The sequence below is a fragment of the Epinephelus lanceolatus genome, chromosome 1, assembly GCF_041903045.1.
Source record: "Epinephelus lanceolatus isolate andai-2023 chromosome 1, ASM4190304v1, whole genome shotgun sequence".
In the NCBI taxonomy this organism is placed as follows: Eukaryota; Metazoa; Chordata; class Actinopteri; order Perciformes; family Serranidae; genus Epinephelus; species Epinephelus lanceolatus.
Window position 1 is genome coordinate 16,964,038 of NC_135734.1, and position 14,390 is coordinate 16,978,427.

Here is a 14,390-nt window from a genome sequence, read left to right on the forward strand (position 1 = left end):
GTGCTAAAGCTTTGGAGGCAGTTATATTAAGGAGAGGAGAATTGTCATGTAGTGTGCTTCCTTTTTAAAATAATTTTTCGACGTTTTGTCTTTATTTGACAGCCAGCAATGTAGAAAGACAGTTATGTTTACATAACGTGTTTGAGGAGAGATCTCTTTGCTTGTCAAAATGTATCTCTGACAGTTCCCTCAGTGCTCCGCTGAGATTGTCTTTGTCAAGAGAGCAGTCTTACCTTGCACCTGATAAACATCTCCTATGACCTAAGAGTGTTTTCAAACTAGATCAAGCTGCAACCTCCAGAGCCGAAAAGCGAAGCCAACATGCAAATGCCAAAAACCGCAGTTCCTTAATGGGCCACATGAGGCTGGCTCCAGAAGCCAGACAATCCCCATAAACCCCCATGTTGAAATGCCCAACTTTACAGCAGAAATAAACATGTTTACAGGCTGGTACAAAAAAAAAGGTTTTGGTCTCTATAGCTAACTTCCCTGTTCATGACAGCTGGACGTGAGGGGAATTTTCAAGCGGCTCACCCATTTACAGTTTATCAAGGCTTAAATTTAGCTATAACTAACGACAGGCTTTGAGTGACAGACGACCACTGTCCTCAGCTTCTCAGATCCAACACTCGCTCCTCCACAGCGCCAGCCTCTCGCCTACATATTGTCACTTCTGGCTCCAAAAGGTCGAGATGGCAACGGCCAGATTGAATTTTAAAATGGGAGTCCACGGACCAATGGGTGATGCCACAGTAGCTATATTTTTACAGTCTATGGTCTAGATATTTGAATCCATACCAAAGTCATTACTGTGGGTCATTTTCTGATATTGAATAAATTGATCCACAGATGGAGTATTACACATGATAACACAGTTCATATGTTACATAGAACAATCATGTTGAGATTGAGGCCAGTTTACTACACTGTGTCTGAGTTACATAACAGCTTTCACACTTCACCGAACGTATTGAAGTCTGAGGGAAAACAGCCTCTGGACAAGGAAAAACCCCTGCGATCAGCCCAAGTGTAAAATCACCCTTAAATTTTTTCCCACCAAATCTAGGGTGAAGCACTTTAAAGCACACAGATGACTTAGTTTTGTGATCTTGTGTAGTTACAGCAAAAATGATGGAGACATTCTTCATCTAATTGAGATCTTCATAGGGAGCACCACCTGCATTAAACATGACACACGACAAACACTGGGGGAGGTAGAAATCATCATCAAATGTGACCCAGGTCTGCCGGCATGCTAGAGGGTCCTGTCAGAAAATGTTATTTAAAAGTCCCCAGTGAGTCACCTGTTTGGCATCGCTTGTTCAATCTAAAGGTTTGGGAGCGTTCAGGCTCACGCAACATTACCTGGAGCCGCATCAACGCCCACCACCTCTTAATGACATGATTATGGATGTGATGGTTTATCTCCGTGAGGGGAACAACTGCTTTAAATGTTTCTATTTTTATAACAAAGTCAGCGCACATGGCAGAAACTAAAGTAAAATTTGACTTGAAAACAAACCCCAGTGAGACAGTCGTTATATTAATTATGTTTTGTGTACTTGATTGGATTAACAGCCTGTCTTAGTTGTCAGCTAAAAGAAAGTGTCTTTTGTGAGGAGTGCGAAAGAGATTTTATGATGGAAGAACCTTTATTCGTATGCCTGTGCTTTAAGTATATACACATATGCATGGGCATTTTCACACACACACAACAGAGTCCCATAAAAGCCCACACAGCCATCTGCTCTGACCGGGTAAACACACAAGCAGGACATGAGGGTCATCCTGCTGTATAAATAAATATGAATTCCATTAAATTATGATCCTTTATACATTCAGAGGGGAGCAGATCTGTAAACATTGTATCTGTGGCCACTTCAATGCATTCACAATTTGCATCGTGGGGTGAGTGAGGATGTCAAATATGGGGGCTGACATCAAAGATTGTGTGAAATTTGCAGGAATACACAGAACAAAAACTGTAGTTCAGAGTTGCAGCTATTCAAAGATGCACAAAGGGTCCTATGCACAACTAGGTGTAAACTTGGAAATATTAACTTAAAAAACATTCAACATAAACAAAGCAATGATCATTTCCAAGGTTTTTATCATCCATTCTTTGCTAGTGAGTAAAACTGATGTGTCAACTGTCAAACGCACTGAAAGTATATGACTCCATGTTTGTTTACCAAGCACTGAAGTCAAGGTCCAAACCTACCAAAGTAGTTGTGTCACCTCTTTGCTTTTTATCAAGCCAGAGAGGTCACTAATAACCTCCAAATCGCTTGAGACTTTCAGACTTGCTTTGCAAAACTTACCAACACTTATTTAATCATAAAGGTGGAAGAGTGTTCCAGTGTGATTTTATATGGTTTTATATTTTTTTCTGTCCTAAACTTTTATCCCAACTGTTACGTCTGTATCTTTCTGTAAGTAATGATTATTTTCATTGTCAATTGATCTGAGGGTCTATAGGTTAGGATGGGGCCTGCTAAACAGACTAGTAGGTTCAGAAGGCTGTTATCAGCCCATTAAATGGGAGTGTTTATTGTTAGGTCGCCACCTCTTGTGGCCGTGGTAATTATGACCAGAGTTGGGTATAACACGTTACTTTGTAACGCGTTAGAGTACTTTGATTACTTTGCAGTAATGAGTAACCTAACGCGTTAGTTTGCTGTTTGAGTAATCACATACTTAAGTACATTTTCAAACAAGACATCAGTTACTTCCATTACTTTTAGAACGCTGGTCCTTCAGCTCCGAAACAGCAACGGCTGTTGTTTGGTTCTAATAACGGAGGTAACGTTAAACCTATCAGTCTGAAAGAAGCCACGGAGCTTGTGGCTTGCTACGTGGTCGGAGAAATGCTGCCGTTGTCTACATAGGTGGAGGAGGACTTGCTGACAGACATATTTCAGACTCAGGACTTGCATTATGCCTGGTACACGCTACAAGCTGGTACTCACCAATTATCCCCGGTCGTCTTTCACGGCGTGTGTGATGTCATCGGGTTATTCTTGTCCTATTTTTATTACTTTAACTATTATTTGAGTCATGAAATAATACATCATCTAGTAGTAGTAGTCACCTAAAAGCATCAGCAGATGGCAGGAGCTACATTTGAAGCACCATACGTAAAATATCAAGCTACTGTATCTTCCACAGGAAGTTCTGACAAATGTTTCAGAATAAAAGCCTATTTAGAAAATGGAGAGATTCTCTCAGCCGAGGTTATAAGGGGCTTTTAATTTGAAACAAGTGTTGAGTTTGAAATGACGGTGCGATATGTTAACTTTATGAAGACAACAGGAGCGGATAAAAAGTAAATATATAAACACACAGAGGGATTAATAAATAACGGACCGTCTATAATGTAGTCTGTTTCAAATGAAGCTGGGAGCCTCTGCAGTTGTGGTGAGTAAAAGCCCGGCCGCTATTTGTTAATGTTATTACTTTATGTCCGACGGTGAGGATGTACCATTGTTTGCTAGCTTGATACTAATGACAGTAACTCAGTGGGTTGACAAAGTGCCTCTGCTGTTTCACACCATCATTTCCCCCTTTTACTCTGTGTGGTAACATCCCTAGAGGAAATATTAAAAACGCCGGGGTGTTGTTGTCATACAGTTGTCTACGGCAGCAGATCGTTCTGTGTCTCTACTGGTCAAAGTGACGGCTGTGATGGGAGAATTGGATCTCAGTGAAGGGCAAGTGATCCATAATTTTAATTTTGGAGACAAATAATGTAGGCTTAGCGCCCTGTGGTCCATTGCCCAATAGGAAATGTAGAATACTCAAAAGTACTTTAAAAGTGCTTGAGTTACTTTTCTAAGGGAGTAACGTTGGAAGTACTTTTAAAGTAATTGAGTTACTTTACTCAGGGAGTAACGCAGTAAAGTAACTGGCTACTTTTTTAAAAAGTAACGCAGTAACGTACTTTGATTACTTTTAAAGTAACCCTTACCCAACACTTATTATGACAGGAGCAAAGAAGGAAGTCAGATGTCAGAAATTGAATGCAGCCTCCTCAGTGCAAATTTAAGTAAAAAAGAGCTTGTAGGAACAATAACAACCTACATAGTAAAAAGTAAAAGTAAAACAGTAAAGAATATGACACTTAAAAACGCTGAAAAAACACACACAGGAAATTCCACTTACTGCTCGAATCCCTTACATTGCACTCAAACATATTTCCACAGTCATCGTTAATCATTTTATATTTCTTTGGTGTATAAAATAGTGAAAAATTTCTATCAGTATTTTCCAAAGCCCAAGATGATGTCCTCAAATATCTTGATTTTTATCACAACCCAAGGATATTCAGTTTACTGTCATAGAGGAGTAAAGAAACCAGAAAATATTCACATTTAAGAACCTGGAATTAAAGAATTTTGACTTTTTTTCCTTTAAAAAAAAATGCACAAACTGATTCAACGATTATCAAATTGGTGATTAATTGAAATAGTTGACAACTTTTCAATTAATCATTGCAGCTCTAATCTTGTCCAATGTTTTGTCACTTTCTTCACCTTGATTCTGCCTTTTTAGTCGCTTTGTAGCTCAGCTTTCCAAAACTTAACACTGGTGATGTTCTATATTTCTCTTAACTTTCTCCATGAACAGACTTAAACAGTGAGTCAGTCCATCTCTCAATACTTCCCTTCTTCTACGTAAATCCTTCAAATATATAGTTCAATTTTTCTAAAAAGGAAAGTAATTTCATAAAACAGCTGGCTACTGTAGTTTGTAGCAAACATTACTCAAACAAGAGTAAGCTGTGCATTTGTTGGGGACTATTTTCAACCATGGATTTGTTTTTCCAGTGTTTCCCACAGAATTGGAATCTTTGTGTGGTGGTAGCTGATGCCGGCATGGGGGTGAGTAAACAAACCACAATACCCATCAGCTTTGCGCCCAAGATCATATTTAATTAAGATGTAACCACTCAAAAGATGGAGGAGTACTTGCTGTCTTTCTATGTTTAAACTTAAATTAACACACCAACAATAAGTAGGTTGGTATTAGCAATGGTGATTTACCAGAAACCCTCAGCTCTGGTTTTGCAGGTTTACGGGCTGGTTTTCGGGTCACTTGTTAACACATGTTTCTGAGTTGGGCAGGGCGGATTGGCTCTATCTATAGTATTTACAGCAGCGTATGGTATTTGTGGGATTGACTTGAAATAAACAACATAATTTTGTATGTTCATCATAACAAAAGAAAATGCCAGTCAAACACGTGTGGCTCACTGGTGTGTTTTTAATAGTTTTCCAAAAACAATGGAGCTCTATGGATCAGTTATTTGTGGTTTTGGTCTTTTCATGAGATTTGTGGGCTATGAGAAAAACGTGGAATACTGTCAGTTTTATTCTTAAGAGTGACCCATCTGGCAATGTTTGCAGAAGCTTGTTCAAGTAAATCATGACCCTTAAAAACAAATGTTTAGTTGTAGTTCTAACATGACTTCAGATACCCCTCCCTGCTGGAGAAGGCAGTGATGTAAAGAAAATGTACAAATTTCAGCTTTAGTAGTGACTGTGAGTTAATTAGTGTCTCAGTTCAATATTAGGTTCATTAACACATTGGCTATCATTAAATAATGAATGGACAAACAGACAGATGATAAGCAGAGAGGGTGAACAGTAACGCTGCATTGACTGCATAAAGCCACAGTGTTTGCTGGCTTAAAGCCTTCTCAGCATGTTGTTTAGTCCCCAAAGTGTCAACATATTGATCACTACTACATTGTGAGGGGTTTTCTTTGTCGGCTGAAGCATCCAATTAGAGAATATTTCCCTGGCATTTTCAGACAACTGATGGCTGAAAAGCTTTAATGAAGTGTTCAAACCAACTACTGCATGCTCACAGTGACAAGAAAAATAGAAACACTGAAATGTCTTAACGAGAACCTCTCTCGACACACAAACACAATTACGACAAACACACAGTGAGCACAGCGAGAACTTAATTGGACATAAGTCATTTCCTTTCTTTTTTTCATGTGTATGTGTGTGTGTACACTCACCTCTCTCCACTGTTTGGTTTCAACACCTTGCGTATAGAGCACGCACACTGTGAAAAAAAGTACCAGATAGAGACAGGGAGGGATGAAATGTTGTTGAAGAAAAAGAAAATGAGGGGTAAAGAGAGAGAAAAAGAAAGAAAGATAGTCAGAGAAATGCAGGCAGATTCCAAATGGGAAATCAATGTGAGGGTTTTAGCTCCAGTACAGTGAACAAATAGCCATGGCACTCCGAGCAAAACAAAGATTTCCCAAATCACAGGGCAACATATTCACAAAAACCAGAAGGAAAAAAATTGGAGCAGGATAGAAAGCTTTAAAAAAAAAAAAAGGTTGGAGTGCCTGCACAGGGATGACAGCAGAGCACAAACATTCAAACACACAGTCTCTAAGACATACTCACATGGATCTGACTTGGAGAATGTGTCTTTATCCAGCAGATTTCTGAAAAATAAGGAAAGAGAGAAGAGACACAGTTGTTACTCTGTGAAAAACAGCCTGTTGACCATATGTTGTCATTATGGAGGTCAATCCAAAATCACATTTTAGTAAAACTGCATTTTTTTCTACGTGAGGGATGTCAACTGGGCACCAACCAGGTTTGGTGGGAGCTAGCAGCGCCACTCATTCAGCCATCACCATCGGTAACACTGTCCCTACTCAAGCATTGCTGTGGAAACATTTCCCACGCTCCAGTCCCCTCTGAGGTTGCCCCTGTGAATAAGCGGCTCAATTTTAGCACCCCCTTTAGCATAGTTAACTACTATATTATCACTGTTGGCTCTGTTAGCACCGTTAGCAGTGTCAACACAGCTAGTGCTAACATAGTTAAGCATGCTAAAAAGGAAGCTGCTTACTCACTGGGGCTACCTGGGGGGAAACCGGCAGGTGGCCACAATATTAACACGGCTATCCGGCTGTCTGTCAGCAAAGCCAACACAATATAAAATAAAAGGCAAGACATTTATATGACAAAACATTACAATTTCACCACCTCAAAGTTAGCGCTTAAAAATGCAGTGCTAAAGCTCATTGAGTCAATAGACCGCCAGACTAAAAAGAAAGGCCTCTTGTTCTCTTCCTCAAAAACTAACTGGTTAGTTACTGTTAAAGGGTGAGTGGTTATTAAAAGCAAAATTAATCAAAACTGACATCCCTATTCTATGTTCTCGGTTTTGACTTTACCTTTCATACATTACTCTTAATATAATATTTATTTATTGTTATAATGAGTCTATTAAACTATTGTCTTACTGTTTTGGTTACTCCCTGTGGACGTTTTGTCACATCACATTTCTTGTTTCTTTCTCAGTCTCCACTGCTACTACTCTGATTGTAGATTCACATAGAACAAACAAAAGTTTACTCTGTTAAGTGACTATCGAACCCTCGCCCATCTCCCTTTCAGAGACTTTTCCCCACCACACTTGGCATCAAAAAGTACCCATAACACTTTGCAAATAGCTCAAGGAAATAGACAAAAACACAGTAGTAGATGGCAGTGTAACTTTAAATTAAACACAAGAGGAAGACAAATGATAGCCCTCCACCCCTCAACACCCCTCAACATGAATCTTTAATAGTGCTGTTCTGCTGTCAGCTTCAGGTCATTTGTTCAAGTTAAGAATTGTGTTTTTAGGGGGGGTTCTCAAGCAATGATTGATTCCCAAACAGGGTGTTAAAATACTTCAAAGATATTTTCACCTCCATTTTAAAGACGCTGCACACCCTCTCAGGTGTTTGTAATCATTTTGGCTGGTGCTGTGGTTGAAGTTGGGCGGAGATATGTTTGGAATGATACAACAAATTCCTCAAATTAAAAGCCAAAGTAGACTGTTTGTTCCTGTGTCTCTAGACAACACATGGAGGTGTTCCTTGATCTGATGCCTCTATCCACAGGACAACATAATTAGTCTGTGTCCTCCTAAACTGTTACAAAGCACTGTTGAAATATAAATCATTTGTAATGTGACAACAGTATGGTTAAAGTTTGGTTAGGTTTAGGCACTAAAACAGCTTCAAACCCACTTTGAATGTTATCACTTGATTCAGTGGACATTGTTAGTAGTTATCAGCCTCATAGATATGGTTTAGAAGGGGCCTACTACACCTGCTGGTAGATTCAGAAGGCTGACATCATTTCATCAAATGGCCGTGTTTATTGGCAGCTACTTCTAGTGGTCCAAAAGTCCTTCTTTGACCAATGAGGTCCTTAATAAAGGCAATTTTTTTTTTAAATCAATTAAATTAAATAACCCCCCCCCCGCCCCCACCACCACCACCACCACCACCACCAAAAAAAAAAAAACAACTCACTTTGAGTGGTAAGTTGTTATTTTGTTTACAAAGCCTAAGAAAATTTCTAATTAGTAATTTATCAAGTTCCTTCCCCATATCTGTGAGGCTGATAACTACTGATAACTGCCATTTAATCAAGTAATAACATTCAAAATGGGTCTCTAGGAACAGGACTCATCAGACAAAATACGTGAAACCACCATGTGGGTGTGACACAACTGTCAGAATTATCCTGTGTTTAAGTACAGTTTAAGTTTAAGTAACCCTTCGTACAGTCCGGTAAAGAAAAAAGGTCAACTAAAATGTAATATTATGACGATTACCCTACAGTGTTGATGCACTTTCAAAGCAAGTTCAAATCAATATACCCATTTGGGTCTCATTTTGATCAATATATCTGTATGTGCTACCTAAAGGTATTTTTACTATGTGGCTGGATAATGGCCTACATAAAGTTCTGCATGTCTAAGAGATAAAAGAGCACTAAAACACAAAACCACAGCTGTAAAGTGCCTGTGGTACATTTACAATGGTCTTTGTAGTGTACACAAACGTGCTCATTTATACATTCACTGACTACAAATTCAGCCAGTTAGCAGGCATATCAGGACAGAAAATTGTCGGGTTTGGCATCTCATACAATAGCTGCTTGATTACCAGCACGTCTGTTGTGTTTACTGAATGCTCATCTTTATCTCTGCCCTCCAAACGCCCACCACGCCTCCCTCTTTGTGATTGCATTCAGTGTGTAACCTCACACTCTTCATATTAAAGTTTAAAAAAAAAGTTGCAGGATAACAAACCTTTGTGTGAGATTTGTACTGTGAATTAGAATATTTTTATGTTTTGGATTTTAGAAGCAAAGTTGTTTAAAAAAAAAAATATGCAAGTTAGCCTAAATGGTAATTAGTATCATTAATTCCCAGACTAATGGTATTTATTACTAACTGGTAATATCTAATGCCAGGAGTCATCATTTGGTAGATCACACAGACCACATTTTTAATGAGTCCTCTGAACCGGAGGCTTGATTAGTGCCTGCAGCATTGATTCACTGCAAAGGTTGGAGACAGAAAATTACAGGCTTGTGTAATGCGAGGAGAAAGACCAAAAAGGTCATTGTCAAGGATCTCTTTCAAATGGTGTGCTTCTCCGCCCATCTGTCTCACTCCTGCATCCGGTCTCTGTCACCTGTTCTGTGAATGTGCTCCTATCTAGAAAATAGTGAATGGACACAACAAGGCAAATCATCCCAACCACATTATCCATATATCTTTATATCATTATGCCATATAGTTACATGGTTAGAAGAATATCCTCATCTGTAAGTGCATTTTTCAATCATTCATTTGACATATTTACAAGCTTTTCTGGGCTGCACAGAAGCAAACATGAGTGACTGTCATTCAGAGAAATTCTTAGAACTATTTCTTTTATACCTCTATGGATTTAAAGCATAATACTTTACTACTATACTATATTCTGTATACGTCTATACTAATATAGACGTGATTCATGTAAACTTTTCTCTCAACAGGAGTTGGATTTACCAGTCAGCCTGCCTGCCTTATACATCCACACAACGCGTAAAGATTTGAGAGGTGTGCACGCTGACTTCTGTGCGAACTTTTACAACCTACAATGACCCATTAAATCCTTCTTTGTGTAGAGCAGCGATAACATTTACACATATTTTTGATGACCCATGACTCCAGTTTTATACAGTGACTACAATATTACCTTGAGTTTGACTTTTTATGAACAGCTAAAAAAAAAAAAACATGGCAAATGAAGATGTTCTTTGAAGTCAAGGGTTACATATAAATGTACTTAGAGTTCATAATAGTTATAAGAAAGGTTAAAAAGCTATTTTCGTTATCAGTTGGACCATTCATTATTGAATAAAATACCAGGAAACCAGAGGGAAGGCAGGTTCATCTTACTTTATTTATGTAGTAATAATGTTAACCTTGTTTTAAGGCTGCAAATGGGTGAAAATGACTCAGTAATCTGGATCTAAATGAATGAATCTACATGACGATATACTATATATATATCATTATGTGTTATTCTGATAATGAAATTATAGTTAATTCATAGAGTAGACAACACAAAGCCAAATAGCTTTCATTAACTTAACGAGGGAAGCATCTACACACTGCAGTATTAAAGGTGGCAGCATGCACCTTTAACGTTGGTTTGTGAAGAACAAGCAAAGCACTCTGACTAGGGCCAAACATGTCATCAGCTGTGTGGACGTTCTACATAGCTTGAGTGGAAGACAACATGATTGCAATTTCCAATACATGCTTTGTACAGATTACGAGAGGAGGAAAAAAGTCTACAAGCTGAAACACAACTTAACTGATAAGTCACCGGAAAAACCATCATTGCAGTGAAGATTTATTGAAGGGATACGAAGCAGCAGCAGCCAGAGTTAACAAAAAAAGGTTTGCAGTGCCAATTCAACAGGCATTCGAAAACTGGAGGAAGTTTATAGAGAAAGCTGAAAGGCTAAAGCAATTAATGACAATGGTATTTGATGAACAGCCTTTTTCTGTGGTAGAAGACCAAGGATTTTGCCAAGTAACAGCACATTTGGAACCCCATTATATTCTCAGAGGCCACTGCTACTTTGCAGACGTATCCCTACCTGCCCTGTATGATGAGGTGGCCACACATTCATAGCCTGATTGACACTAATTTAAGTGACATAAGCACTGTTCTTGGTTTCGTTGTGCTAACCCAATCAGTTAGATGTGGGTAGGTCACAGCTATGGAATATGAAATCATCCATCTTTGCTCACTACAGCTTTGTCTTTCTCACCCTCAGGTGTGCATAATATACAGATTATCAACTTCTTTTTTACATACAAAACTGTGAAAATCTCTGTTCTCTTATCAATATCAATATAAGAAGCAGGCAGTTATCGGTATCAGCTTAAAAAGATCCATATTGTGTATCCTTATCATCATATCTTACTGACAATGCAAATAAAGTCTGTTCCTACCAGAGCCAGTGCACAGGAAACAGCCATGAATGTATTACAAGAATTGTACGCACACATACCCAATTCATTCATATCACATTGTTCAACAAACACTCTACTTTATTCTAGATTTATTTTTTCAAGCACTCCCCTCTTCTTCTCACCTCTCAGTCTTTCCTGGTCCCTTCATTATTTTCATACATTTTCTACAAATCTATCTCTTTCTATCTCCAACTTAATCTGTCAACCTCCACCCACATTTCGATTGTCCGTATTACACCTCCATCACGCTCGCTTGACCTTTTCATTATGCCAGCCAGAGGCTACTGTGTACCCAACACTATAACCCTCCTTGTTTTCTTTTGCTCGCTCAGTCGCTACAGTGACACGAAGGCCCACACTCGAGGGCACTTGATTCTTGTCTCGGTTTCTTTCTTGTTTCATTTTTCTCTGCAATCTGTCTTGTCATAAATCTTCAGCTGTGTTCTTTCATCGGCCTCAATCTATTTTGATCTTTTCTCTGCTTCTGTATTTCTTCTTCCCTCCCTTTTATGGCTTTCAAGAGCGAGTTGAGAAGACAATTACTGATAAAAAAGAAAAACACCAAATCTCGTTTTTCATCTCACGTTCAAAGTTACAGACACGATACTTGCTGATGTTTTGTGATTGAAGCGCTGCAGCTGCAGAGTCCAAGGTTTCAGGGAAAACTGCCTTTCATTACAGTTTGATCTAAATTGAAAAGAAGAATAAATCTGGCACTACTAAAGCGGGATAATTAAATAAGTAAATTGGAGCACATACTGCACTGACTCATCCTAATCAGTGAAATACTGCACAGCTACAACTCCTGTAGAAGAAAGATGGTTTGGGAAAAAAAAAATCACATCTCGCTGTTTTCAGTTTATCATGCTTGTATGCAAAATGTTTCACGAACATATTGTTTCTAATAATTGGATGCTTTGTTCGCTTCAATTTATTCAGCCCTACTCCAATTACACATTCAGTTACATTTGGACCATTTCCATCCACCACCCCATCCTAACAGCCCTCAAAGGGTACATTAGCAAACAATGCAGCAGTCTCTATTTATTTCTGCTCCATTGTTTTAGTCTGAGTGTGAAGTCTCAAGTAAATACAATGGGACTCATTAGAAATATTGTAAACTGCCATCCAGTATCATGATCTCTAAAACTATGAGACCAATAAGTCACTGGTTTTGAGGGTTTTTAGTTTTAAAGAATTAACCAGTCGGATTTGATCAAAATCAGTTTCATTCATGTCAGCGATCAGTTATATAATATAGCAAAACAGACTTTTCCTCCAAAAATCAGTGTCCATGGAAGATTAATTTTCTCTTTTTTGTCTTTAGAAGGAGAGAACCGTGAAGGCTGTGGAGGAGGTTGCTATTTTTCTCACTTCATCTAAAAAAGATACATGCCTCCTAATAAAGATAGCGTGGGAGTCTACATGACCTTTCATTTATTCTATTTCTATTTTAAGAGCTGTTAGCTCTGAGAGCATTGGATTGTGTTTCCTATAGCCTGTCACCACCCATGAGAAGAAACCAGAAGCCAGTGTGATTAAAGGATGACACCACGTGCCGTTACATTTTCCCTGTGTCTATAGAAAAATCACAGCAGTAGGTAAATGTCAGGGACATTTTTACTGTATAGGAGTCAACTGAAAATCTTGTATGTGTCTGTGTTGGAGAAGCTAATTAAGTCTTGGATTGTCTCCTGAGTAAATGCTACCAAAAAAAAGAGACTTGTTGAGTATCTAAAGATATGTAAATGTGTGCTACATCTGAATTAATGTAGGAGATCTCTTACTTATTATCTTTCAGGAACCTACAGTTATCATGACATTACAAGTAGCCATAGGAGGTTTAAAGGTGCCATTGGAGGGCTTATTAATGTTTGATCTAATACTTTAATGTTGAATATTTTGGGAAAATTCTTAACCCAGTAAATTTAAGGAGTCGTGAATTAGTTTCAAGTCTTTTCCTATTCTTTTAGTACAAAAGGAATATTATAGTGATGTATTTTTTGCGCTGCTCATCTGAAACTAAAAACTTCAAGTGTATTCTAACATTATTCCCAGTCAACATTTGCATCTGTGAAAGTGAATCATGACACTGGTTAGTTGCCTTGCTCAGTACAACAACAGCTATATTCATAGAGGACAGTCAAAGGAATACTTCACACCCAAAATGACCATTTGTATATCAATTTTTCACCCCATGATACCTTGAATTTTTAAGAAAAGATTTTTTTTCAAGCACGAAGAATCCAAAAACAGAGAAAACTTTTGATGAATTGCAGTAAAAGGGGTCCACATTTAACAACGGCAAAACTATTTCAAAACATCCTTTTACAAAGTCTGAAATAACTCATGAAGTATGATCCAAGTCTTGTATGCTCGGTACTTCCCAAACACATTCATTTTTGCTAAAACTACATACAAATAGCGTGCCTGTGTGAGTATAAGCATTTGAACTCTGCTAGTGCATTCTACTGACCAGATTTCAAATAGTCGCGCTTGCCCAGGCACGCTATTAGTACGCGGTTTAAGCAAAAGGTTTTTGCTATAGTTTTGCTGTTGTTAAACGTTGTCCCCCTTTACCTCAATTCATCAAAAATTTTCTGTTTTTAGATTCTTTGTTCTGCGAGAAAAAAAAGTTTTCTTCACAAATACAAGGGGTGACTAATCAATATACAAATTTTAACAAAGTTATTTTAACAATTTAATTTTTATGCCTCTGCATTGGCAATAGCTGTTGCAGAGGCATAATGTTTTCGTGTTGTCTGTCTTTCCATCCGTCCATCACATTCTCATGAACATGTTATCTCAAGAACACTTTCAAGGATTTTTTTTTTTGCAAATATGGCACAAACATTCACTTGAACTCAAGAAAGAACTGATTAGAATTTGTTGGTCAAAGGTCAAGGTCAGTGTGACCTTGCATCTGTCTCATTCTCGTGACCACAATATCTTAAGAAGGTCTTTAGGGAATTTCCACAAATTTGGCACAAACTTGGACTCAAGAATGAACTGATGGGAAGTGGTGGTCAAGGGTT

The 14,390-nt window shown here is 38.2% G+C and overlaps 1 protein-coding gene across 1 annotated transcript in view; it reads right to left on the minus strand.

The window, feature by feature from the left end:
• The window catches only part of cpne5b (copine Vb), a 185,029-nt gene that overhangs the window by 135,043 nt on the left and 35,596 nt on the right, over nt 1-14,390 (minus strand). The window contains exons 2-3 of the mRNA XM_033627403.2: nt 6,429-6,469; nt 6,029-6,075 (exon numbers count right to left, since the gene is read on the minus strand). Coding sequence (XP_033483294.1) covers nt 6,029-6,075; nt 6,429-6,469 — 88 coding nt within the window. The remainder of the gene's footprint in view (nt 1-6,028; nt 6,076-6,428; nt 6,470-14,390) is intronic.